The sequence below is a fragment of the Triturus cristatus genome, chromosome 1_1, assembly GCF_964204655.1.
Source record: "Triturus cristatus chromosome 1_1, aTriCri1.1, whole genome shotgun sequence".
NCBI classification, from domain to species: Eukaryota; Metazoa; Chordata; class Amphibia; order Caudata; family Salamandridae; genus Triturus; species Triturus cristatus.
Window position 1 is genome coordinate 547,540,307 of NC_140579.1, and position 27,548 is coordinate 547,567,854.

The 27,548-nt window shown below is 47.5% G+C and overlaps 2 protein-coding genes across 8 annotated transcripts in view; one reads left to right on the plus strand and one right to left on the minus strand.

Annotated features, from left to right (window-relative positions):
- The window catches only part of LOC146870586 (copine-8-like), a 1,950,277-nt gene that overhangs the window by 332,446 nt on the left and 1,590,283 nt on the right, over positions 1–27,548 (minus strand). Inside the window, exon 14 of the mRNA XM_085643269.1 lies at positions 19,762–19,864. Coding sequence (XP_085499395.1) covers positions 19,762–19,864 — 103 coding nt within the window. The remainder of the gene's footprint in view (positions 1–19,761; positions 19,865–27,548) is intronic.
- LOC146870587 (uncharacterized) overlaps positions 11,275–27,548 on the plus strand; it is a 153,968-nt gene continuing 137,694 nt past the window's right edge. For 2 of the 7 annotated variants that reach the window (XM_085643255.1, XM_085643257.1), the window contains exon 1: positions 11,275–12,668. The gene's annotated coding sequence lies outside the window, so the exon portion shown is untranslated. The remainder of the gene's footprint in view (positions 12,669–27,548) is intronic. The other 5 variants (XR_014978438.1, XR_014978442.1, XR_014978433.1 and 2 more) reach the window with 5 other exon arrangements.

Genomic DNA, 27,548 nt, shown 5'->3' on the forward strand with positions numbered 1-27,548 from the left:
ATCCATCGTGCTGCCTGGGGGGTTGTAAATTATCACACCGCCGAATAAAATATTAGTGTTTATAGACACCGAGAAGGCCATAGCTTCATGGCTATTGGCCTGTGTGATCACTTCTTGTTTGCAGGAGAGGGAGTCCTTGAATATCAGGGCTACCCCTCCCCCTCTTTTCTTCTCCCGATTTAAATAGAGTATTTTATAGTCAATTGGGAGGGCTGTTGCAATGTCAGGGGTGCTATGATTATCCAGCCAGGTCTCGGTTATAACGGCTAGGTCGGGTTTGAGCTCAGTCAAAATGTCCCATATCTCCGAGGCATGTTTGGGCAGGGATCTTGCGTTAATATAGATGCATTTGAGGGCAAGATTTGGGGTGTTTATCGGAGTGGGATCAAGCCAGCTAACACTCTCCCATCTACAGTTAATGCAGCAGAAAGGGCCTGTGGTGTTTGAAGGTCCCAGTCGTGCGCATAGTGCTGGATTGTTTGCCTTTGAAATATTGAGGCTCCTAAGTTCATTACTAGAGTAATGAATACGGCGGCTCGTTTTTCCTAGGATGGGGCTGTGCGTTGGTGCAGGGGATGTGGCCCCTGGTCCCGGCCCGTCGCGGACGGGCGCAGACGGGCTTGCCTTTGGCGCGCCTTCGGCGCGCAGGCGGCGCGCCCGCTGCGCGCGTCCGCTGCGCGTTGCGCTGGGCATCTGGCTTTAGCTATCTGTGCCCGCAGCTGATTGGAGGATTATACCGGAAGTGCCGGCCCCTTCCTGTTGCACGGGAAATCCCTCCACTCAATCCGAAAAATCGGTGGTGGACCGGGGATCGTGTGCTACAATCGGCGGTGATAGTGCGACGCAAGTGTTATGATCAAGGTATTGGTGCAATTTTTAAAATATACAAAGTTAAAACAGTGAGCAATTATAAAACAGCGTAATTAGGAGCCCTTTACCAGGCGCTCCGTGCAAGCAGTCTTTATATGGTAGGATGGCGGAGCCCTTTACCAGGCGCTCCCCGGATGTGAAAACAATCGCTCTCGCTCTCACCCTTCAACTTTCAGCTCGTCCGCTGCGCGTTGCGCTGGGCATCTGGCTTTAGCTATCTGTGCCCGCAGCTGATTGGAGGATTATACCGGAAGTGCCGGCCCCTTCCTGTTGCACGGGAAATCCCTCCACTCAATCCGAAAAATCGGTGGTGGACCGGGGATCGTGTGCTACAATCGGCGGTGATAGTGCGACGCAAGTGTTATGATCAAGGTTTTGGTGCAATTTTTAAAATATACAAAGTTAAAACAGTGAGCAATTATAAAACAGCGTAATTAGGAGCCCTTTACCAGGCGCTCCGTGCAAGCAGTCTTTATATGGTAGGATGGCGGAGCCCTTTACCAGGCGCTCCCCGGATGTGAAAACAATCGCTCTCGCTCTCACCCTTCAACTTTCAGCTCGTCCGCTGCGCGTTGCGCTGGGCATCTGGCTTTAGCTATCTGTGCCCGCAGCTGATTGGAGGATTATACCGGAAGTGCCGGCCCCTTCCTGTTGCACGGGAAATCCCTCCACTCAATCCGAAAAATCGGTGGTGGACCGGGGATCGTGTGCTACAATCGGCGGTGATAGTGCGACGCAAGTGTTATGATCAAGGTATTGGTGCAATTTTTAAAATATACAAAGTTAAAACAGTGAGCAATTATAAAACAGCGTAATTAGGAGCCCTTTACCAGGCGCTCCGTGCAAGCAGTCTTTATATGGTAGGATGGCGGAGCCCTTTACCAGGCGCTCCCCGGATGTGAAAACAATCGCTCTCGCTCTCACCCTTCAACTTTCAGCTCGTCCGCTGCGCGTTGCGCTGGGCATCTGGCTTTAGCTATCTGTGCCCGCAGCTGATTGGAGGATTATACCGGAAGTGCCGGCCCCTTCCTGTTGCACGGGAAATCCCTCCACTCAATCCGAAAAATCGGTGGTGGACCGGGGATCGTGTGCTACAATCGGCGGTGATAGTGCGACGCAAGTGTTATGATCAAGGTATTGGTGCAATTTTTAAAATATACAAAGTTAAAACAGTGAGCAATTATAAAACAGCGTAATTAGGAGCCCTTTACCAGGCGCTCCGTGCAAGCAGTCTTTATATGGTAGGATGGCGGAGCCCTTTACCAGGCGCTCCCCGGATGTGAAAACAATCGCTCTCGCTCTCACCCTTCAACTTTCAGCTCGTCCTGTCTTACTAGAAGCAGACAACCAGGAAGGAACAGGAACTCCCACCAATACGAGTTACTGACCCCGTCCATCTTTGCAAGGAACAAGGAAAACGCCTATTAATTTCATGAAAGCTCTCCATAGCCTATGAGATACGTGTAATTAAGCAAACCCTTCAAACATGTGTTGCTGCTGTCCTTGGAACACAGGAACCAGGTACTAGAGAGAGCTCAATTATTTGCCAAGTACTTCCTCATTAGGCTCTGATTTTCAGGGAGGTCTGAGGTTGAACATTCAAAGCTTACTCTTGGAGGGTGGCGTGGAACCAAATGTCTAGATCAGAGAGCATATATCACTTTCTCGAAATATTATGTCCAATCAGTATTGTTCCTTAAAAATCTAAAACTTTATTTACATTGTTGAACTATGACTACTTAACTCAGAAGTCTTGTAGCATAATCATTACCCTGAATGTGTATCATGATTACTTTGCAACTCATCTGTGTCTCCAAGAGACTGCCCACGTTTAAGCAGGGATAGCACTGCAAGAATAATCTCAAGAGGAAAGTCAAATGTAGCCGCTGCTTTGTTAGCTCTCAGTCACAGTCTATGCCTGATTCATCTCTTTGTAGGATCAACATATATGGCCCTTTCTTCACTGCCAGCAAACCACAGAGCACCATCTTGTTCGAGTAGTGGCCGCATGGTCCTTGGCAGCTCTTTTCTGACAGGGAAACGGCAGTCACATTTCAGAGGACATAGGTGTAGGATTGGCAGAGTGGAAGTACACAGACCCTCATGATTCAAAGGGCGAAATTCAGGTGACGACTGTTGGGTAGAACAATGTTGGTTATTGGAAGGACACGCAGGGCCAGATTTACTAATTTTTAATGCAGCGCAGTTCAGCACCCATTAAAGATGTGCTTTGTGAAAAGGAGAGAGATGGAAAGTGCAATATTTACAGAAATATGGCACTCTCCTCCCCTGTCCCTAGCGCCAGCGCTGAAATCTGCTGCCGTGCACCAAGGAGACACCTTTGCTCTAAGGTGCAAGGGTATCTCTGTGAGTATAGCATAGGTTTTGTACTGGAAGGGTATCCTTCCAGTACAAAATACCACGCTTAGACTAAGCACTGCTTCACGTTACTTTCAAGTTATTTCCAGCGCTAAATAAGTTTAGCACTGGAAAGTAAATTGGAAAAAAAGATTTTGCGCCAATCTGCGTCACTTCTGTGATGCAAACACGGCGTAAATTTTTTGTAAATCTCCCCATAGTCTCTTGCATCTATTTTGATATCACTTTAAGATTGGGGTCATCCGGCAATGCTAGACAAATGCACAAGGGCATTTGCGCTGACATTGTCATTGTTTGCAGCTGAGAATCACACAGCAATGCTTTGGTGAAGGTTCAATGGCCCTCAGTGTCAATGGCGTCACTCACAAATGGGGTTTACAAAGCAGTGATAGGTTTGCAGGCACATGGGACATCATGCTGACGTTGGTGTTCCTCCCAAACCTGATTCACGAAGCAGCGACAGGTGCATAGGCACATGGATCCTCACACTGATTTCGTGTTGCTCACAAACAGGAATCACAGGTCAGGCTGGTCAGTGGTTGCCGCTTTATGATCTGGGAAGGTTTGGTGCTTCTGAACTCCGATGGAATGCAAGCCTTGGGCTGCTTGCTTTATTTGGTGAGTTACCTCGATGCAGAGCAGTCTCACTCATTTCATTTTAGACAAAGCAGCAAAATATAATTATACCCATTCAGGTGTACATTCCCTACTAGTCTCCACAACCACGCATTCTGCTTCTGGTTCTAGTCTCCTTCTGCACAGGTGTGCAGAACTTCTTGAAGTAAAAGGTGAACACAGGCGAAGCCAAAGGGGTCATACAAAGTACACTGGCAGTCGACCTCTACCGCTCAAAGCATGGTCTAATGTTTCAAGGGCCCCAATCATGTCAAAATGCATTTCCATTTGTGCCTGGAATAGCTCTGTGGGCATCACCTTAAGGGGAACTGTCAATTTCAGGTGTACACACATTAAGACAACACCTGGCAGATTTTGTGCTTCTGCTGCAGAATATGATACAGGAAATGAGATAAGGCAAGGTAAGCTGTCTTCTTATATGAGAAGCGAATTCTCCAGCCATGCCCATGGCCAAACTGTGTTTAAGAGCAAATCTTCGCTGGCATCAGCAGACCAGCTGGAATAGGCTGGAATTCGTTTCATTCAAGAGCAGAAAGAGTCCATCCTATTCCATTCAGTGGATGTGAATTCAAAAACAAAAACATGCACTTGACTTTACAAGTAATCCTAAATCTGTGGAACACCCTACATTCATTCAGCAGGCCCCAACCATGGGTATCACTCCCACCCAATGTCCCAAGAACTCTCATGCACACCACTTACAATGAGGGGGAACCGGATTACCAGGTCATGACTTGCTATATGGATTTACATAGGAATATACGGTGGGGGGGCGGTGTAGGAGGTCTCCCTTTTGAGATTCAGCTAAAATATCTGTACCCCACTATTATAATCACTTACCTCAAATCATGATTAAAAGAGGAACACTTCTGGGGGATACCTAGAACCCAACAGAGTTTAGCACTCTTTTCAGGAGACTTGTTCCCCAGGGGCAGGGTTACAAAAAGTGCCCGAGGGTGCAATAAGCATGTGCGCCCATTTCATTTTCTGGGTACCCGTGGCACTGTTGAAAGTTGAAAGTTGAAAGTTGAAAAGGATTTATTGAGCGCTCTATCACCATGCGGTTTCTTTGCGCTGTAGGCAGAAACTGAAACCTGAAGGAGGAAGGAAGGAGAGATTTAAGAGGGGTAGGCTAGGGAAAACAAATGGGTTTTGAGTTTGGCTCGGAAGTCTGAGTAGGAGGGGGTGGATCGGATCGCGAGGGGGAGTGAATTCCAGAGAAGAGGGGCAAGGGTAGAGAATCTGGTGCCACCAGATTTCTTCTTGCGAAAGCGGGGGACCTTAAGAAGAAACTGAGTGGAAGAACGGAGGTCTCTGCAGGGGACATATGCGTTTATTTTAGATCTGATAAAAGCGGGGGCAGTGCCAGTAAGGGACATGAAGGTCAAGCAGCCTATCTTGAAGAGTGAGCGTTCCCTGATGGGAAGCCAGTGCAGAGTCCTTAATACGGGGGTAATGTGGCTAGATTTGGGGAGCCTGTAGATGAGGCGGGCCACTTGGTTCTGGAGGAGCTGCAGGCGGCGGCATTCATAGGCGGGAATGCCGACGTAGAGGGCATTGCCGTAATCCAGGCGGGACGAGATGAGTGCTAGGATAATGAGTTTAAGGGCTTCAGCTGAGAAGTAACGTGAGATTTTGCGAACGGTTCTGAGGGCCAAAAAGCACTAAGAGACTACGGAGCTAATCTGGGGGCGCATGGAGAGGTCTTGACTAACTTTAATGCCCAGGGTTTTCACAGAGGCTGAGGGTAATGGGGGGGAACCAAGGATGGGAGGCCAAAAAGCAGAGGACCAGGGGTTGGAGGGACCACCAAGGAGAACCAGCTCGGTCTTATCGGGGTTCAATTTCAATTGGTTGAGATTCATCCAGTTGAATATGAACGTGAGGATGGAGTGGACCTTGGAGATGGAATCAGGGGAGGGAGAGAGATTGAAAATGAGCTGGAGGTCATCGGCGTAGTTAAATGCCGTGACCTCCATGTCCTGTAAAGCAGCGATGAGGGGGTGAATGTAGAGGTTGAACAAAAGGGGAGATAGTGAGGAGCCCTGGGGTACTCCGCAGGTGACGGAGTTGGTGGGAGCAAGAAAGCCCTCCAGGCGAACAGCCTGTGTGCGGCCGGTTAAAAAAGAGGCGAGCCAGGCCAGGGCCGAACCCCGTAGGCCGGCGCCCACGACACGGTCGAGGAGAATGGAGTAGTCGACCGTGTCGAAGGCAGCAGAGAGATCGAGAAGGACTAGGGCCTGGGGGGAGTTGGTATCGGCACTGCGCCTGAGCTCATCGACTACAGAGAGGACGACGGATTCCGTAGAGTTAGCCGGCCGAAAGCCAGCCGGATTAGTTGCTAGGAGGTGATGAGCTTCAATGTGGTTGGAGAGTGAAGTAGTAATGTGGCTCTCCAGAATTTTGCTTAGGAGTGGCAACAGTGAGATGGGTCTGAAGTTTGAAAGGGCGGCAGGATCGGCACCGGGCTTTTTGAGGATGGGAATAACAGTGGCAGATTTGAACGAATCAGGTACAATACCGACGGTGATGGAAGTATTAAGAAGGGTAATAGGAGGGGCTGGGCAGCGGGAGAGAATATCTCTTAAGACGTATGCCGGGTAAAGATCGGCAGGGGAGCCCGAGGTGACTTTACCCAGGAGAGTGCAGAAGGCCTCTTCAGAGATCACGGGAAATTGGTCAATGAAGGAGGATGGCGGAGGTAGCAGGGGACAGGTGAAAAAGGCGGGTGCCGAGGGGATGTTCTGTTTTATGATGGCAATCTTCTCAATGAAGAAGTCATTGAGGGCATTACAGAGGGTTTGGGAGGGATTGGCCTAGAAGCGGCTCTGTCAGAGGCAGAAAGTTCATGCACAATTGTGAAAATCTCCTTAGGTTTGTTAGGTGTGGAGATGGGTAGATTAACAGTCCAGACTTGGTCGAGAGTGTGAGTGTGAGTGGGAACAGAAATTTGAGGGATGAAGTTGATACTATGGAGGGTGTCAGAGAAGTCTTTAGACATGGAGTCTTCACGCGGGTCCCCTGGCCAAAAATTGAAATCACCTAATAGCAGAAGAGAGGAGTTGTTGACGACCAAGGTGGCTAAAAGGTCCTGTATGGCTGGGATGAAGTGAGACATGGATTGAGGGGGACGATAGAGCAATACAACGGTAAGAGGGATCGTAAGATTGGTAGAGCGTGCCACCAGAAGGTCGACAGATGAAATGGGAGGGTGAGGAAGAGGTTGGAATAGAAGGTTAGAGCGAACAATCATAGCCACTCCACTGCCCGCCTTACCCTCAGGGCGGTCAGCGCGGAGGATATAATAAGAGTCTGGGAGGGAAGTGAGAACGTCAGGTAGGGAGTCGGCGGTGTACCAGGTTTCAGTTAGACACAGGATCTCGGGGCTGGAAGTGTTGAGGAGGTCGAAAAGCTCCAATTGGTGCTTGACGGCGGATCGGGTGTTAAGGAGGGAGATCGAGGCCGAATGAGGGGGGCTGCCCAATGATTTAGGGGAGAGAGAGGGAGAGGAAAGGCGTGATAGCATGGCGTGGGGTGTAGGTATGGGGTTAGAGGGGTCAATGTGGACGGGTCGCGCAATATCTAGAGAGTTGATCTTGGCCAGGATAGGTGGACTGATAGGCCAGGAGTCGTGGCAGGCCAGCAGTTGAATAGGTGAATATGTAAGGGAACAGGCAGGGTGCAAGGCCCCGGGGCCCGGCCTGGCGCGGACGGGCGCAGACGGGCTTGCGTTTGGCGCGCCCGCTGCGCACGTCTGCTGCGCGGCCGGGGCAAGCACATCGTTGAAGTAGGGCCGGAGGGGGCGTGGCCTAGCGGTAGTGGGCATGTCCTCGGCCCAGGGATTCCCCAACAATGGCCAGATCTTTTGACTGGGGCTGAATGTATGCATTGTCAGCATTCCGTCCATCATTTGGTTGTTGTAACGCTTTTCGCCCTAAGTGGGATGGGTATTCCCAGACGTGGGACCCGTGCTCACTACGCCACTGGAGTCAAGCTATCCTGGCTGATGACGGCTGATAGCCAGAAACCGGTCCTAGGATGCTTGATTCCGGTCCAGGGAAGACATGGCTTGGCAGTTTGGGCTGGACTGTTCCCATGAGGCACAGGGTCAAGACTGATTTGCATATGGCCATGTCTAAACTGGGGTGGTGTAGTGGGCAAAAGAACGATGGATTTAACCCAGATCTTTTGACTGGGGGAGAATGTATGCATTGTCAGCATTCCGTCCATCATTTGGTTGTTGTAACGCTTTTCGCCCTAAGTGGGATGGGTATTCCCAGACGTGGGACCCGTGCTCACTACGCCACTGGAGTCAAGCTATCCTGGCTGATGACGGCTGATAGCCAGAAACCGGTCCTAGGATGCTTGATTCCGGTCCAGGGAAGACATGGCTTGGCAGTTTGGGCTGGACTGTTCCCATGAGGCACAGGGTCAAGACTGATTTGCATATGGCCATGTCTAAACTGGGGTGGTGTAGTGGGCAAAAGAACGATGGATTTAACCCAGATCTTTTGACTGGGGGAGAATGTATGCATTGTCAGCATTCCGTCCATCATTTGGTTGTTGTAACGCTTTTCGCCCTAAGTGGGATGGGTATTCCCAGACGTGGGACCCGTGCTCACTACGCCACTGGAGTCAAGCTATCCTGGCTGATGACGGCTGATAGCCAGAAACCGGTCCTAGGATGCTTGATTCCGGTCCAGGGAAGACATAGCTTGGCAGTTTGGGCTGGACTGTTCCCATGAGGCACAGGGTCAAGACTGATTTGCATATGGCCATGTCTAAACTGGGGTGGTGTAGTGGGCAAAAGAACGATGGATTTAACCCAGATCTTTTGACTGGGGGAGAATGTATGCATTGTCAGCATTCCGTCCATCATTTGGTTGTTGTAACGCTTTTCGCCCTAAGTGGGATGGGTATTCCCAGACGTGGGACCCGTGCTCACTACGCCACTGGAGTCAAGCTATCCTGGCTGATGACGGCTGATAGCCAGAAACCGGTCCTAGGATGCTTGATTCCGGTCCAGGGAAGACATGGCTTGGCAGTTTGGGCTGGACTGTTCCCATGAGGCACAGGGTCAAGACTGATTTGCATATGGCCATGTCTAAACTGGGGTGGTGTAGTGGGCAAAAGAACGATGGATTTAACCCAGATCTTTTGACTGGGGGAGAATGTATGCATTGTCAGCATTCCGTCCATCATTTGGTTGTTGTAACGTATTACAGAAGAAGGCACAGATACTTGTGCATCCTCTTTTGTAATACAGATAGCTCTGGTGCACAGAGAGTGCCAGCCCTATCGTCAAGGGATGTCCCCTCAGTAGAATGGGGGCCTAGCCCCCTGCTAATGATGAAAAAACTGCCTCTGCACCTGCACCCCATAATGGATGCAGGTGGAGAGGCAAAGAGGTCATCGAGAGGAGCACTGACTGTACAACACAAAAAGGTGGCACATAGTCAGTGCGCCCTCCAAGTGTGAATCCTGCAAGAGGATATGTGGGCCACATTGACCACCCAGACAACCCACTGCAAGCAGGTAGTCAGTCAGTCACTGCACCTGCAGAGGAGTATCTGTCCCCTCTTTAAAGTTCAGTTGGTTGCCGCCTGCACAAAAAAACAGAGCGGCTTATTTCAGCAGCTGCTCTGTTCTTTACTAATACACTGCCCTAGGGCAGCGCAAGCTTGTGGCTTCCCTGAGGGCAGAGCATTTCTTGTAATAGGGTGCACTGCCCCTGTTTGCACCCAGTGCACCTGTCTAAAGGTGAATCGTGGCACAACTAGGTACAGTGCATCCGTCACGTAATATGGGACCTGGTTTCTTTCATAAGAAAACATACAAGGTGAACCAGAAGGACCCAGGATGCCTTAAATCCTTCTTCGTATTAAATCAGGCTTTTGTTCTGAGTTTGGCAAGGAAGTCTTATAATAAGATCTGATGCCTCTAAATAAGATGAAAAAAGGTTTTTATGCAGACAAGTGGGTAATGCGCTTCACTCTGAAGAGCTGCAGTTTCTGACTCATTATTCTTACTTCACTAAGTTGCAGTTTGTCTTCTTGTAGTCTCATGAAGTCTACCGTGTGCAACCTTAGCAAGATAACCGTGAATGCAAGAGAACATGCTCTTTTCTAATAACAGTACCTTGATGTCCCTCAGCCTTAACGTTTGGTGCATGCTGGGAGAGTGAAGTGCCTACTGACTACATCCAAGTCACCCTCTAGATCTACTCAGCCGACTCCTGGAGCATTGATCTGTGTCTTCAGAGGCTATGGTACATCCAGTAGAAGACAGTGGAAAGCATTGAATGAAGAGTTAGTAGTTGTCAGCCCAGCAAATGATTCTCTACGTTTCAGATAGTGATTCTTCTTATGGGACCGACAATTTGAGTCAATGTTACTTCACGATCATTGTTATATATTGTACAACTGCAATACAGTTAATGAGTGCTTACCACTGTTGAATATTTTGATATTCTACTCTTCTAATGTTGAACGGCCAACTTTAATTTAATACCTCTCTCTATCCATGAAACCAGTACATCTCTTACGTCTACAAATGGTGGTTTGTTGTTTAGTTTTATTCTGTACATTCCTTTACTTGAGAAGAGCCCTGACTTTGTGATTTTATAATACGGTGTTGGACTTGGCCCTTTTGGCAGGTTCACCCCAAAACTTTTTGCGTTCTCCTAGCCTTTTTCTGTAACCTGGTGTTGGTAATTTTAGGCCTCTGAGCACTTTAGCACTGTGGTCCAGTGTAAAGTGCGTGCGCTCTCTGTGTATGTGTGGTGAGATGGGCCTGCCCTCCCATAGGAATGCATTGGGGATGTGTGTGTCCATGGTAATCGCTGGTATGAGAGGAGGGCAGGGGCGAGTTTAGTATGTATGATCTCGTGAGAATAAATGCTGCGCAATGGTGTGCGCAGATTTATGGTGACTGGTGGAGAAATGCCACGTTTAGAAGTTGGCATTTTTATGTGCTGTCTGCCTGCCTGATGTGAATTGCATGTCTGGCTTGTGAGTGACAGGAGCTGAGGGGCGTGGGTGGCTCCAGGAGGGGCGGGATGAGTCAGTGATAGTCTGAATGGGACACCTGAGCTGAGAGTGGTAGGAGGAGAGATTCCCTGACTTTGAATAGGATGGTGCTTCCCTAGTACAATGCTGGCTCCGCCCCCTGTGGTGTGTCTAATCACTGAGCCCCCACCTGACAAAGGAGAGAGGAGCTGAGCACAACAAAGTGCTCCAAAGCTCCCCTAACCCAGTTGCAACTGGTTTGCCCAAGCCCTGCACTAAAGACAAAGGAAAAGGGTGTATAAAAGTGGGGGCGGTGACCCCATAATGTTGTTCAGGCTTGGTGTGCTGTTCCTGCTGGGGCGTGCAGCTGGTGGGGCCCAGGGGTGGGGCTGCCATGAGGGCTTGTCTCCCTGGGCCCTGCATTGCCCCCTGATGCCTTAAGGACTTATTTCTGCCTGCTGGATTCCTTGCAGGACTTAAGCGCCTCGTGAGCGCTTTCATGCTAGATTTCACCCTAAAGGAAGAGGAGCACGTGGGTTGTGGCAGCGCTGCATATGGAGATGGAGGGAATCCAAAGCGTAGGGATTCCCCCCATGATGCTGTGACCGAGCGGGAACTCACCCCGCATTTTTCAATGCCAGTCGTAGCGGGAGCCTACCCCGCTTTATCTTTATTTAAACGGACGGGGGCCCACCCCGTTTATTTGAATAATTTAAACTAGCGGGTGCCCACCCCGCATTGCCAAATTCCAGATAAGAAATCACTGCCACGGCCCCGATCGCCAAAGGAGGAAGTCAGGCAACGTAGTGCCTGACGGCAGGCGGGACTTCCAGTTTATCGAGGGAAGTCCCGCGCACGCCACTGGTGAAGGAGAAGTGAAGGGAGTTATGCCAGTCCGCGGGGTTCTCGTAATGGAGAGAGAGCCCCGCATAGTAAGAGCACAAGGGGGAAGTGAGGCTGAGCAAGAGGAGGCTGCCGGCCGGTGTTGAGGCGGGGCTCCCGGGTGGAAGAGGAGAGCCCCGCGTCACAGCCTGCGTCATCTGGAGCCTTGCAGACTCCCTGCCCCAGTCCCGGTCCTGAGAAGAGGGACTGGATGAAGAGCAAGGCCCGGAGGACTCCTGCCCCAGCCGGTGAGTGGGGCTCCGTGGTGGGTCTTCATGTTAGTGCCGGTGCGAGGCAACAGAGTCAGAGCAGCCCCGGCTGGCAGCGGGCCTCTCCAACGGTGGGCATCTTTTGTTTTCAGAGCCCGGGTGACTCCAACGAGGGGGGGCACAGAGTTGGCAGGTGCCCAGAGGGCCGGCATGCTTAGTGATTGAGCGCTGGGGGCCGGTAGAGATACAGCGGAGTTTGTCTTGGTCTCCCGCTGCACCGCCCGATCACACAAGGAATCCGCTCCTCCCCTGAAACAGAGAGAGTCCTCCAGAGAGCCCGGTGAGTGGGGCTCAGTTCTAACTTGGTGGGGGTGTTGTCGGGGCACATTGTCGGTGCCCGCCCCTTATGGTCGTGGTTGAAGCAGCCAGGGGGCCCTGTGAAAGGTCCCATGAGAACCCTGACATTTTTTGGACAAGAGGGCATAGGGAGTACCCAGGCCCACGTTATGTTTCCCAGCTGCCCAGCACTTAGTGGGCAGCTGCAACGTTTAGGCCAGTACCTGTGCACACTTTCTGCTTGCTGCATTAGCAGCCAAAGGGCTAAGGGGATAGATAGCCCTGGAGAAACCCTGACATTGCGGACAGAGAGCATTGGGGCCCCCTGTGAGAGGCCAGTTAGCCTGGGGTGAGTTGGTAAGGTGCCGTGTGCACTTTATCTGGGTTACTGTGATGCCTAATGTTATGGTAATGCCTAGTATGATTATTGCATAATGCCTTTATGCTTGCGAAAGTTATTGCCAAGTGGGATGTATGCACCTGGTCAGTATACTGTGGTGCACTGCGTTTTATTGCATAATGTGTTTATGCCAGTGAGGCCCATTGCGTAATGTGTTTATGCTGATGAGGTTTGGGCCTAGTGTGAGTTTATATCTAATGTGATAATGCTTATATCATTATGGTACCAGTAGTTACTGGTGGTGTTTTACATTTACTTACCTGTCCTGTATATAATTCCCCCGTGAATATTGCCCGTGCTGGTTGGCACAGTGTATATTATGTGTTTACTATTCTAATGTGTTATGAGAATACAAAGGTTATTTTTGATATAACCTTGTGTGGAGTTCCTTTTGTGGTGTGCCTGGGATGTTGTTGCTGTGTGCGTGCGCAAATGCTTTACACATTGCCACCGGGATAAGCCTGACTGCTCGTGCCAAGCTACCAAGGGGGTGAGCAGGGGTTATCTACAGTGTGTACCCCCTTACCCTGACTAGAGTGGTGATTTCTGCCTGGCTTTGGCTCAAGCTTCAGCCAAACAGAAATCCCATTTCTAACATACGGTAATTGGTTTCTCGCCTGTGTTTGAGGAGAGACTGTCTCTGCTTCGGGGATCCAGGACTAACCTTGGAAAAAGAGAAGGAGGATGCTGCTGTACCGAGTTGGAAGATGAGTAGCTGGATTACTGAGCATGGAGAGTACTTTCCTTGATTGAGTGTGGGACAGAGTCAAGGCTAGCCTTGTAGGTACCTATGTTGAGGCTGACTTAAGGGGATAACCTGATCAAGAGGTGTACAGTCCTGCAGTCCAGCTCATCTTTTCTGAACCTGAGAGCCAAGAGAATGTTGGGCATTATTAGTGGGTCGAGAACGCAACCAAAAGACTGCCTCTTAACAATCCGGAAGTGCCCACTTCAACTTCTCTTACTATAGACCACTCCTCTTCAGAGGCTGTTTCAACTCAGTTCACTTGTAGAGTGTCTGCAACTGCTCTGCCTGGACCCAAAAACGCTAAACATGCAGATAAAACCAGATGTAAGGCTCTGTTGTATAGGCAGCTGGCACTAGACAAAGGACGATTAGAACCATTCATCTATGGCATAAGGTCTTTAAACCATAGTGTCCAGAAGATGCCTCCAGCAACCCAACAGTGAAAATTTTGATTGCAAGGAACCATTTCTCTCATAAACGTCGCTATACTTCTTGAAAACCTAGGGACCAAGACTGATCTGCATTTGGCTGCGTCAAATCGGAGGTGGCATCTTGCTAAAACATAAAAAAAATGGGCTTGAATGCTACCTTAAGTTATTGCCAGTGGTTAGAATATTTGCAGGCATTCCTCCCATCACTTCATGTGGCTGATGTAGATTTGTAACTGGCCACGGATATGCTCAGATGTGGGTCACATGAGCACAGTGTCACTGTAACCGATCTGGACCTGACTGAAGAGGTCCAACTACGTGGAAACTGTTGCTGGGTTGCTCGTGTTCTGGTTTAGAGAGGACCTGGCTTGTGAGGTGTGATAGTAAGCAAAAAATGTTGGGCTGGAATTCTACCCCGAACGATGGCCAGTGGTTATACCATTTGTAAGAATTCCTCCCATCACTTTTTGTGAGTTTTATGCTTATCCAAAACAGCCTGGGAGAGCCAGGTTCAGCAAAGAAATATTTGGACACCGTGATTGTTTGGAATAGTACCCAAGGCCATCAGCTACCAGTGAAAAATGACAGTAGACATCGAGGGTCCTGTTCACACTCTACCAACTCTGTCTACCATGGGGACCAGTGAACAGGCCTTTCAGGACCAGTAAAAGTTTCCCTCAGTCTGGAAAGACTGCTGTTTGTCCTCGAAGTCGAGAAGACACACCTGTAGTCTGATAAATCAGCAAGAGTTTTCTGGGAAAGTTTCAACCATTTCTGCAGAATCTAAGCAGATATGCTACCAGGAATGGTCTTTCTGTAGCACAAAGAAAGGATAGGCAAATTCAGGGCTGTGTTTTGGCCCCAGCAGCACTCCCCAAGCATATTTACATTATATAAGTACTAAGGAATTATTCTCCTTGCTTAAGTCACTCACGGACTCTGAACGAATTTCTGCTAAGATCACCCCCTCTCGAGAATTGTGTAACAAGATTGAGAACTTCTTCTAAGACAAAGTGACCAAAATCTGTGAAACTTACTGGATTCTTTTACGAAGGAAGACATTTCTAGGATTAGAGGACTACCAGGTGACATGAGTGATCTCCCCATCCCTTCTATGTCTAAAGTTAATTCTATCTTCTTATCCATTAAATTGGGCTCTTCCCTTGATCCAGCCCCACCCAAAATTCTGCAGTTGTGGATAACTAGGATTGTCCCCCTTCTACAAGAACTTCTGAGGCTATCTATCATGTCAGGTACCATGCCTAAACCCTGAAAACATGCCATAGTAATTCCTATTAGGAAACATCTCTCCATTGACCCATCTGTCCTGGAAAACCTGAGACCTATTTCCCTCCTCCCGTTTGGTGCTAAAATACTAGAAAAGCATGTAAATAATTGTCTAACCAGTTTCCTAGAATCTGAAGCGCTACTGGACCCTACACAATCTTGCATCGGGCAATGTACTCCGCCGAGTCTGCCCTTCTCCTATCAGAGGAAACACTTAGACAGAACGCAGACAAGGGTCAAACCTCCGTCCTGATATTACTCGACCTGAGTGCAGCATTCAATACGGTGTCGCACTACTAACTTATTCAAAGGCTTCAGGATTTCGGAATCAGGGGAAAGGCTGTTAATTGGTTTTCATCCTTTCTGCGGGATCGATCATTCCAAGTCACTCTTAATTCTTGTGTTTTGGACCCGTTATGCTCCACTAAAGGAGTCCCTCAGGGCTCCATTTTGAGACCCAGCTTATTCAATGTGTATGTGAAACCTCTGGCGGGAATCATTAAAAGACAATGTTTAAGTGGTGTTGTATGCCGACGACACCCAATTAATAGTGAACCTGCCTGAATCCCCCTCCATCTCGGCCGAGCCGTTTAAAGTCTGTTTTTCGATCATTGCCTCTTAGATGACTGACAATTGTCTGAAATTAAATGCCAACAAAATTGAAATTCTGCTGGTAGGAAGAACTCCCTCAATATGGACATCAGGTTGGTGGCCGGTGACTCTGGGAGAACCACCTGCCCCCAAACAAAAGGTCAAGAATTTACGAGTAGTCTTTGACTCAAAACTCTCCTTTGAAGACCAAATTAGGAAAACAGCAGGAAAGCGTTTCGACTCCCTAAATACATTTAGGAAAATTCTTGATCTAATTCCAACTAAGCCTCAGAAAACCATAGTTCATGCACTCATTAGTTCCCAACTAGACTATGGGAATGTGCTCTATCTAGGTGCATCTAAAGGGAATCTCCAAATGTTGCAACAAGTCCAAAATGAGGCAGCAAGACTGATTCTAAATCTCCCCAAAAGATCATCAGCATCAGGCGCTCTAGACCAGCTACACTGGCTTCCAGTGTCTAAAAGAATCTTTTTCAATGTGTTGGACTTGGCCCTTTTTGCAGGGTCATCCCTAAACTTTTTGCCTTCCTCCTGTATTTTCTCTGACCTGGTGTTGGCTGTTTTATGACTCTGGGCACCTTACCACTGCTGATCAGTGCTAAGGTGCATATGCTCTCCCTATGAAAAATGTATACATTGATTGGTGTCCATGTTTGGCTTATTTGGTTTACTATCAGCCCCTTGTAAAGTGCACCAGGAGTGCCAGGGCTTGTAAATACAAATTCTGCTGGTGGGCTTGCAGCACTGGTTATGCGACCCACAGAAGCGGCCTAGTAAAATGTGTCTAGGGTCTGCCACTGCAGATCCTGCGCGCGGTCTGGTACTGTCGCGCTGATTGCGCAAGTGCACCTACTTGCCAGTCCCCAAACCTTCACTTAACTACATATTAGTCACCCCTCTGGTAGGCCCAAGGGCGGGGTGCATTGTAGGTATAAGGTAGGACATACCATGATGTGTGTGGCATGTCCTAATAGTGAATTACAGCCATTTTCGTTTTTCACTATTGAAGGCTACCTGCTCTCCATAGGCCAGAATGGGCTGCTGGAATTACTACACGCTGTAATCCCAGTGGACTCAGAGAGCATGGTAGAAAGTCAAGTTTAGTATGCCTGAACTCAGAATAATAAAATACTTCTTTTAGTAAAGTTTATTTTAATATCCTGTGTTTGTAAATACTACTTTTAGAAAGTTAGTATTTACTGACCTGGCCATTTCAGTCCGCCTCTGCTGCTGTGTGTGTGTTCTGCCTAGTAACAGTAAAGGAGCAGGGCTGGGGAATTCCAGGAGACAGGCTGGCTGCCAGGTGGTGGGTAGAGAGATTACACCAGAATGGGTGGGAGGAGTACACCTTTGACTCTGAATAGACCTGTGCTCTGCGACCACAATGCCGGCTCCGCCCCCTGTGGAGCGGCTGATGTCTCTGCGCTGCTGCTGAAAGGAAAGCGCAGAGTCACCACAACAAAGTGCTCCAAAACTGGACTGAGCCAGGCCCAGGCCCCCTGGCGACAAAGAACAAAAGAATTGTGCTATAAAAGAAGGAGCCCTGCTCCTAAGAAATCAGATCCTGTTTATGCCAAGAAGAACCTCTGCCCGAAGAGAAGGACCTGGGAAAGCTGCATGGAGGAGTACTGTCTCTAAGCCTGAGATACTGGCCTGTGGTGGGTGCCTTGCTGCTGGAAGGAGAGGAAGAAAAGACTGAAAAAAGACTTTGAATTCAACTTGTGCTTTAAAGACAATCTCCAAGGGCTTGCTTGTGAACTTATCTCCAAGGGCTTGCTTGTGAACTTGCCCCCTGAACTGCGCCCCAGGAACAGTGGGCGCTACCCCTCCCTGGAAGAGAAGGAAGCTGCTGTGGGTGGATTGCTGACGCTGACCCCAGAGAACCTGTGTGCCCCCCATCTCGCTGAGCAACGCGACTACTGCCCGCCTGTGCTGCTGTGAGCACCGTGAAGGCATGCCCTGCCTGGCCTAAACAAAGTAAACAGCTGCCCCCTCGAGCCGTAGCTCGCAACGTAAAGAAGAGACTGCCTGCGTCCAAGCGCCGAGCCTCTGCGACCCCCTGGCCGTGGAGATCACTGTGAGGGCCGACGGTGCCCTGGTTCGCCGATCCTGGTCGAGGCGACAGTGCTGCGCGCTGAGAAATCACCCCCGAGCTGCCCCTCCTGCTTCTGACCCCCGAGGTGTGCTGCGACGTCCTGAAGCGCCCCATGAAGCATCGTCGTCCACTGCCCAAGCGGGACTGCAACGCGACGTGGGACGCCCCTCTACGGACTTCTTAGGCCGCCACGAACATTGCCCCAGAGAAATAAGGTACTGTGAGCCCAAGCGCCGCCGTACAAACCGTACTTTCCTGTGTACGGCCCGTACTGCGCTATCGTACCGCTACGCGACTCACGCGGGAAGCGTGAGGCTTTGTGCGGTTCGTCCCCAGCTCGTACGGTGCGTCCCTGCACCTGTACGGTCCATCCAGCGTTGAAGATATACACATTGCTCACGCGGGAAGCGTGAGGTGTGGCAAGAGGCGTACCCGACTCGTACGACACGTACCTACGAAGGTACTGTCCGTACGGCTTGAGTCCTAGTACGCGTGCTCACGCGGGAAGCGTGAGGAACGGCACGACGCGTCCAAAAACTGGTACGAAGCGTACAGAAGGCCCTACGAGGTGCACAGGCCCCCAGAAGGTGCAGATTGCACCAAAAGTGACCATTTTAAGAACTGTGGACTCTCTAAAAATAATTGCAAGTAACTGGAACCTACTTTTAAAGTGAAGAACTGTATTTTTAAAGCCTGCTTAAAGAACTTTATATAAAGAACTTTATTTTTACAAAATACAGCCTTGTGTCTCTGTGTGGTGGGTTGGTGGTTATTGTGAGACGCCTTAAAAGCTTAGCCTAATGCCCTCTGAAATCTAGCCTGACTGCTCGCGCCACGTTACCTAGAGGGTGAGCAGGGGTTATTTTCTAAGAGTAATCCTTCGCCCTGGCTTAGAGGAAAGGGTCCCTGCTTGTTGCAAGTGCATACCTGCGCCAACCAGAGACCCCGGATTCTAACACAATGCATATGTCGCTGCATGCTAAATAAACAAGGCCCCAGCTATCTTTACCCTCTGGTGCAATTTTACACACCTAACCGGAACATCAGATCCTCAGAGGCGAAACTGGAAATTATCCCCAAGATCAGGAAAGCAAGAATAGGAGCAAGATATTTTGCTTATGTAGCTGCTAAATTATGGAACTCTCTTCCGCGTACCCTCAGACACTCCCCCTCTGAAACTGACTTTAGGAAGAAATTTAAAACTTGGCTGTTCAGTAACCATATTCAATTCTAATCTGGTCCTGATATCTTGTGCCCGACTCCTCCTTTCGATGATCTTTGGTCCAGCGAGGGGACACACCGACTAGGTGTAAACAAGCGCTTTACAAATGATCCTATTATTATTATAAGTCCATATCACAGCTCTGAGGAGACATCAGTGTAAACGGCATAAGATATAAACTATAACATACAGAATGAAGATATTTGGAAAATAACAGGTATCTGAAAGCTTATAAAATGTGACTTAACTGAAATGAGCAATATCATTCCCCAGTACCCCTTGGCACCAAAAAATGCTTTGAGACTAGTTTGAAGTCGGTACTGGCCTCTTGAACAGTTCCTAGTGCTTGATGAAGGCAGTATAAAAGACACCTGTTGACTAGAGAAGCAGTCTAGATTATTTTGCTAATCAGTAATTCCCTTTGTAGTGATTATGGGATTCCCAGGTGACTTTCGTAGTGGTGGGTTGTTAGGTCTGAACCATGCACGGACTAAGGTCCACAACGCTAACTTCCTTGAACTCTGTAGAGGCAGTAGGACAACTGGCGGACAATTCCTAACTCTTTGAGATGCATTGCAACCACTGTCTGGCCTCCCTATCCTTCCCTTGGGTGGATAAAAGAGATGAGATGACACCAACACACTTACATTGACGATAGCCTCCTTGGTCTGCGCCATGTCCGATATCACCCCATCAGTGATAATCAGTAGCACGAAGTACTGGGAGCCGTCCTGCACCGCAGCAGCATAGCTAGATCGGAGACAAGGAAACATGGAGTGCGTAAATGTCAGCAGTAACGAGTGCCATTGGAGAACAAGTAAACACTGCCTCATCATCAGTGGCACATCTAGAGAGGGGTCAGTGAAACATAGCAAGTGTTGTGAGATATTTCGCACATCTAGAGCAGAAACACTGGAGCATGACTGGTCTACCATGGGATATGCAAGTATCTAGAGGAGGAAGCTGCAAACTAAACATATGTGCCAAGTAATTATCACATAGCAATTACGATGAAGTGGTAACAAAGCACTTGAGCACTTCACCCAACTAACAGACAGCCCAAAGATGGCAAACTCTTTGGCGACGAGAGAGCTATGGGGTATTTTTCGCAGTGTATATTTCTAGAATCCCTCTCTGCAGTCCTAGGAGTGCTTCCTGAGTGTCACTGGGTCAGTGAGCTTGAGCAAGTGGGCAGGAGAGAGTATTTCTAAACACTGATGGATGCAAGGAGTACCGGCTGGCCCTGCGCATGCGCCAACATGCAGCACCAGTGAGTAACAGCGAGAACGTTCAGAGAACCTCCATTCATGTACCTAGATCACTAATAATGTGATCGAGCATGGAGAGACTCGCCCTGTCTCATAATGTGCAACGCATTGTACACCACAAGATACTCCTATTGTACATTTCGGGGTGATCGTGTGTGGCACAATACAGAGCACACTTCAAAAATACCACAGCTGAGGACCATTTGTGTCACTTCCGCGAATATAATACAGAGATGCCTTCAACAAATTAGCGTGCATTTAACAAATCACATGATCTTTCTCAGTACATAGTTTATAAGCAATTACATACCAGTAGCAGTAGGTCAGTATTCAGTGGGAACAATGTCAAAACTGCTGATGCAAAGAGACCTCTAACTGCAGCAGCCCCCGCGCATCTTGCTGCTGTGGCAGAATATCTTCTCCCCTGTGAATTCTGCTCTGCACAGACTCATTTAAAGCAAAACACAAGGATTAGGAGCCCTCTACAGCAGGGGTGTCCAACACAGGGTCAAGAGGGTTGAATCCTTTTCAGATTTCAGAATATCCACCTAATCTGGATCTAAATACATTTAGAGCTCGATTAAAGGGGCCTTGGCATTTGCGCCTTATTTATCAGACCTAATACATAATGATATCCTGGGGGCATTATTCATCGCATGCCATAAATGGAGCCATTAACAAGTTGAGGCATAGCGTGCAGATTTTGGTGCTTCTTCACCACTATTTTGAAGTCTCGTCATTTACACTCCTTTTTTCATCCAGTAGATTTCGTCAAGATTGACTTGCTAAAATTTATAGGAGGAAAAACTCGACTACCAGTTTTTAAAAACAATCTCAGGTGTCCGACACTTGTGCAGGTTTGCGAATTTTATGAGGAATTCATAATCGAGGCCTCACTGAATATAAATGGACATTAGTTACACAGTCAATGGTTACTGTAAACACATGCATAGATCTGCCCTACAGCCATTTTCATCTCTAAGAATCCCCATGTTTTTGGAACATGCGTGTGTACTTGTCTGACCCCTGCATACAACAAAGTTATTTTTAGAATATTGTATACGTTTTCTTGTTTCTATGTATTGTGAATTTCTTTTTCTCAAATAAATAAATATGACACAAGACCCCTGCATACAGGTCTCAGTCCTTTCAACTGTGTCTTCAGCTCCGGCCCCCTTAGAATGCAAATGTATAGATTAGAGTTAGGGCGCAAGCAGAGCCTCTCTCTTCAGAAGCTATGAGGGAGAGACATGGGTTGAAATCAAGCATCTGCTGCCCAGGGCCCTCTGTCTGTCCTGCCTCGTCATCACCTCTTGCTCGACTTTTAACTCAATGTTATAATAAGCTTCTTATTTTTGTTATTTTCTGATATCACCTTCACATTTTCCGTACATGGCCGTGTCTATAAACAAGTTCAAGCACCAATGCAGCACAACTGAACTTCCTGCACTCCTTCACAATCTTTACCATTTCCACTTTACCCCTACTTCCCACATATGCGCTTTGAAGCTCTCTTCTGCCCTCTTAACTTGCTCTCTCCCACCTTCACTTAAGCCACTCCCCTATCGTGTCCCACTGCCTTGGAAATTTTAACTCCGGATCCCAATCCATCTTCTCCTTCGCCTCTGGAATCATACAGTAATATGAAGTGAGTGACAGGTTCTACATTGTTCCAATACAAAAAACAAAAAATAAACAAAAGAGTGTTAGGACCGGGGACAGCTGCCGCCCCGTGCCCACAGTTGTCCTTGTGACCAAAAGCAAAACGAAGGGGAGCAGCGGCCAGGTCTACTCAGGAAGGACAAGAATCATTTGCCAATAGGGACGAGAGCTGAGGCTGCTCCAACCACTCCCCCTCGTGGCCACAGTTCCATCGGTTGAGGGAAAAAACTAGTTACTTACCTGTACACTATGGTTCTCCAGTATTATCTTTCATAGATTCACATGCTTGTATCTTCCCCGTCGTCATGGTGGGAGTCTCACGGTAAAAGAATAACCATAGCAGTAAAAGAAAAAACTGCCTGGAAACCATAGAGAGTAAATCTCTGTGTAACCTCTTATCCTCATTATATGGCCCAAACCACAGCCAATCAGAAGCCAGCCCAGAGATACACCATCCCCAGCAGAGCCACCATACCTCAGATTTCCAACAGCCCAAGAGTGAGCTATGGATGAAACCAGAGATAAAGGCGGTCTACCTAAGAAGAAACGGGGAGGCGGGCGGGCCGCATGTGAATCTATGAAAGATAATACTGGAGAACCATAGTGTACAGGTAAGTAACTAGTTTTCTCTCCAGTATTGAATCTTTCATAGATTCACATGCTTGTATCAGAATAGATAGCAGTCCTTATTATATATAGCATTTCTAGGATAGACCCCTTTGTCTCCAGGGCTCTGCATTGTGTTTTTTTTTTTGTAAACGCTAAACTGCAAATATAGAAAAAATTGCTGAAAGAAAAAAGATTAATTAAAATACTTACATATATATATATATATATATATATATATATATATATATATATATATATATATATATTATATATATATATATATATACACACACATAATTATGCATTAAACAAATTATAAAAAGACAGACCAGAACCTTAGTGAAACAAGTGCAGCAGAACTGGTTGGCCCACTGCTGAATCTGCTTTCCACTGTGTATCCAGAAAAGAATGTCTGGTAAACGTGTGCACATTTGTGCAAGTTGCCGCCCTGTAAATGTCCGGGAGCGAGACACCAGCCAGCAACGCTGTTGGAGTTGCCATCTTTCTAGTAGAATGAGGGCGCACTCTCGATTGCAAAGGTTTTCCTGCTCTTTCATGGCATAAAACAATGGTAGATGCAATCCATCTAGAAATGGAAGTTCTTGAAATGGCCAAACCTTTCCTGGGTCCAGAATAAGCTATTAGTAGTTGATTAGTTTAAGGAAAGATTTTGTTTTCTCTATGTAAAACTTGAGGCATCTTTTAATATTCAATGTGTGCAGAGATTTTTCTGCTGCAGTTGAAGGGTTCTTGAAATATGCGGGCAACACAATTGGCTCATTGAGATGGAAAATCGTAGGAATTTTAGGTATAAATGTTGGATTTGTCCTAAGAATTACTTTAGCTTGTCTGAATTGTAGGTAGGGCTCCGAAACTGAAAATGCTTGGATCTCGCTGACCCTTCTGGCCGTGGTGAGAGCAAAGCCACTTTCCATGAGATAAACTGTAATTCAGCTTTGTGAATTGGTTCGAACGGAGTCCTCATAAGCTGAGACAAAACCGTGTTGAGCTGCCAAGGAGGTGGTGGATGTTTAATTGGTGGAAACTGTCTGAACAAACCTTTTACAAATTCTTTAATCAGTCTTTGAGACCAAAGTGATGGACAATCCGGTGAGCTGCGGTATCTGGAGATAGCCACCAGATGAACCTTTATAGAAGCATCAGAAAGACCGGCCTTGGCTAAGTGAAGAAGATATGGAAGTAATTGCTCCGCAGAAGATTTAAAAGGATGCAGATTTCTTGTTAAACAACAATTGCAAAATCTCTTTCATTTTGCTGTATAGGTCTTGTTAGTAGAAGTTGCTCTAGCACTTGCTAAAATTTCTCGGCACTCCTGAGGAATATCTAGCGATTGAAATTCATGCTCATAAGGTTCCAAGCTGACAATTTTAGAGAGGTCAATTGCGGGTGAAGAATCTGTCCTTGTTTCATGGAGATTAGATCCTGAATTATTGGAAACTGTACTCTGGGCTCCACTGACAATTGGAGAAGTTCTGTGTACCAGAACTGTCTAGGCCAAGCAGGGGCTATCAAAATGATGTTTTTATGGTTCCGACCTTATCTTTCTCAGAATTCTCGGAATTAGAGGGAATGCATATGCAAACACTCCTGTCCAGCAAAGGTGTAGAGCATTTCCTCTCGATCCTTTTTGCGGGAATCTGCTTGCGTAATGTTTGCATTTTTTGTTGTTGTTTTGATTCGCAAACAAGTCTAATTTTGGTTTGCCCCATAAACTGAAAATTCGTAGGAGTTGATCTTGATTCAGTTCCCATTCGTGGCAAAGGGAAGGTGATCTGCTTAGGCAGTCTGCTCTTGTATTGAGAACTCCAGGAACATGCTCTACCTGCAGAGCGATGTTGTGTAGTAAGAGCCAATTCCAAAATGTTTGTGCCTGTGCTGACAGGGATTTTGACTTTGTGCCACCTTGCTTCAAAAGGTAAAACATTGTTGTCGTACTGTCGGTTCTGACAAGCACCGGCGAGCCACGAATTCTGGGGAGAAAAGCTTGAAGACCTAGGAATACTGCTTTTAATTCTAAATGGTTGATGTGCAGCGATGCCTCTTGAGCTGACCAATGACCTTGAATCTCCAGGTCTTGTAAATGTGCTCCCCAACCTTGTAGTGAAGCGTCTGATGTCATGACGTAGCTGGGAGACTGAGGTTCGAAGATGAGACCCATTGATAAGTTGCTCCTGATGCCCCACCATGACAATTCACATTTGATCCGGGTGTTGATTTTGAGTGTGTCTTCGAATGAACCCAGGACTTGAACCCATTGCTTGTCTAGAGATTCTTGCAGTGGTCTCATACGCAGACGACAATTGGGAACCAATGGGATGCAGGATGACATCATTCCCAGCAAAGATTTGAATATCCTGATTGAAGTGGACTTTTTTGATTTTATTGATGTTGTTAAATGCAAAATCTTTTGAATTCTTTCTTCCGAAGGGTATGCTTTTGCTTCCCGAGTATTTAACATTGCTCTGAGGAATTTAATTGACTGTGCCGGAATAAGGGAAGACTTTTCTTTGTTTATCCGAAGACCTAGTTTTTGGAATAGATCCATGCAACATATTAGGGACTGTTGCGTTTCCTGAAACGAAGCACCTTTTATCAGCCATTCGTCCAAATATGGAAAAATTTGGAGACCTTGCTGCCTCAAGTGTGCTGCAATCGGAGCCATACACTTCGTGAAAACTCTTGGTGCAGATCTTAGGCCGAAGGGTAATACTTTGAATTGGTAATGGCGCCCCGCCACCACGAACCGCAGATACTGTCTGTGCTTTCTGTGAATTGGGATATGGAAGTACGCATCCAAGAGGTCTAACTATGTCATGTAATCTCCTCTGCGTAGTAAGAGAAGAATTTCTTGTAATGACAACATGCGGAATGAAATTTTCTTTATGTATTTGTTTAGATCCCTGAGGTCCATTACCTGACTCCATTTGGTAGACTGCTTTTTCTTTATAAGGAAGAAGTGAGAATAGAATCCTTTCCCTTGTTGTTCTGGGGAAACTTCTTCTATTGCCCCTTTCACAATAAGAGCTAATACTTCTGCCTTGAGGGCTGTAAGATGTTTCTGCATTCTGTGAATAGGAGGTTGAGATGGCGGTTTTTGTAAGAATTCTAGGGTGTGGCCCTGTTCTACATTATCCAACACCCATTTGTCCGATGTTATTGACTTCCAATGATTGAAATAACGAGAAAGGTAATGGACCTGCTTGATGTGACATGGGGCTGGAGGCGCCTGAAGAATGTCACTGCCTCCTACCAGAATCCTGTGTCTTTCCTCTTGTAGCAGGTTTTCTCCTAGCCTGCTGTTGATAGCTGGAGTTAGAGGGATGATACTGCTGATTGTTGGAGAACTGTCGGTACCCCTGCTGTTGGTAAGGTTGGTACCTATTTGATTGAAAAGAGGAACGCTGATGGAATTGTCCTCTTGATCCTCTTCCACGAAAAGAATGATAACGGCCCTGTTGCAAGGAACCAAGAGCTCTAGCCGTGTCCGTGTCTGCCTTTATTCCCTGAAGCGCTTCATCAATGTGCTTACCGAAAAGACTCTCCCCATCAAAAGGCATGTCCATGATTTTTGCCTGGACTTCAGGTCTGAAAGATGATGATTTCATCAATCCTTGTCTGCGAAGAGCGACCGCACCTGCCATCTGTCTGAAGCTCACTGACACAATATCCATCGCAATATCAATGGACTGCGAGGCTGCTCTGGCTCCATCCTGGAGAATTGTAGACACTTCCTCTTTTTTGTCGTCCGGAAGATGGGACAGAATTGGTGCTATATCCGACCACATTTGTCTGTTGAACCTGCTGATGAGAGCTAGAGCGTTTGCTGCCCTGATGGCGGCTGCTGCCATGACCGCAAAACACTTTCCAATGCTATCCAACCTTCTTCCCTCCTTGTCAAAGGGAACCGAACATGAGGAGACTGGATTCTTGGAACGTCTCTGAGCCGCCTGAGTTACCACAGACTCAGGACATGGATGTCCAATCAGGCACGCTGGTGAAGTCTCAGGAGCACGGTATTTCTTTTCAATTTTTGGAATTGAAGCTGTTACTGAGGCCGGATTTCTCATTAATTTCAGGCCTTCATCCCATATATGTTGAATAATCGGGATAGCCCTTACAGATTTCATAGAAGTTTCCTTTAAATCATAAAGAAAACATTCATTCTCCTTTACAGGTAATGAAAGTTCAAACCTCTTTGAGGCTTTTTCAACCAGATCATGGAAACTTGCTAGGTCTTCTGGTGGGGAGCTCGCCTGAGGCAGGGGTGATGAACGCGAAGTTGGCACAATATATTGATCCCACTCAACTCCATCTACGTCATCTTGTGGTATCTCTCCTTCTTCTGTTTGATCTTCATGATCACTCTCTACCAAATCATCCTGAATAGTAATTAATTTCGGAGAAACTACTTTTTGCACAGGAGGCGTCTGAACCACTGGTGTCTGAACCACTGTCTGTGGTATATTTGCTGAGGTGGCAGCCGGAGCATTATCTTCTGGAAAACGCCGATAATAACTGTTTATCATATGTCTTAAATCAGTTATTAAGGACATCGGCACTGACAGAGTCCTCCTGAACATTGGAATTTGCTTCTTCCTCTTCCTCATAATTATAAGTCTGATGGAAAGATTCATAACGAGTAGAACCTTGAACCGGACGATCTTTAAAAGAGAACTGTTCCTGTACTTCCTGGAACTCTCCATCATCAGACTCTTGACTTTTAATGTGTAGTTGAGAAGGACTATAGGCTACACCATAAGGCCCTTTGTCTTCAGAATCCTGACAATCCAGAATAGTGGATAGGAGAAGCGGGGAAATTTTAGGTGTAGAAAACTCTGCTTTCTTGCCCGTCGACGAGCCCGTCGACGGAGCAT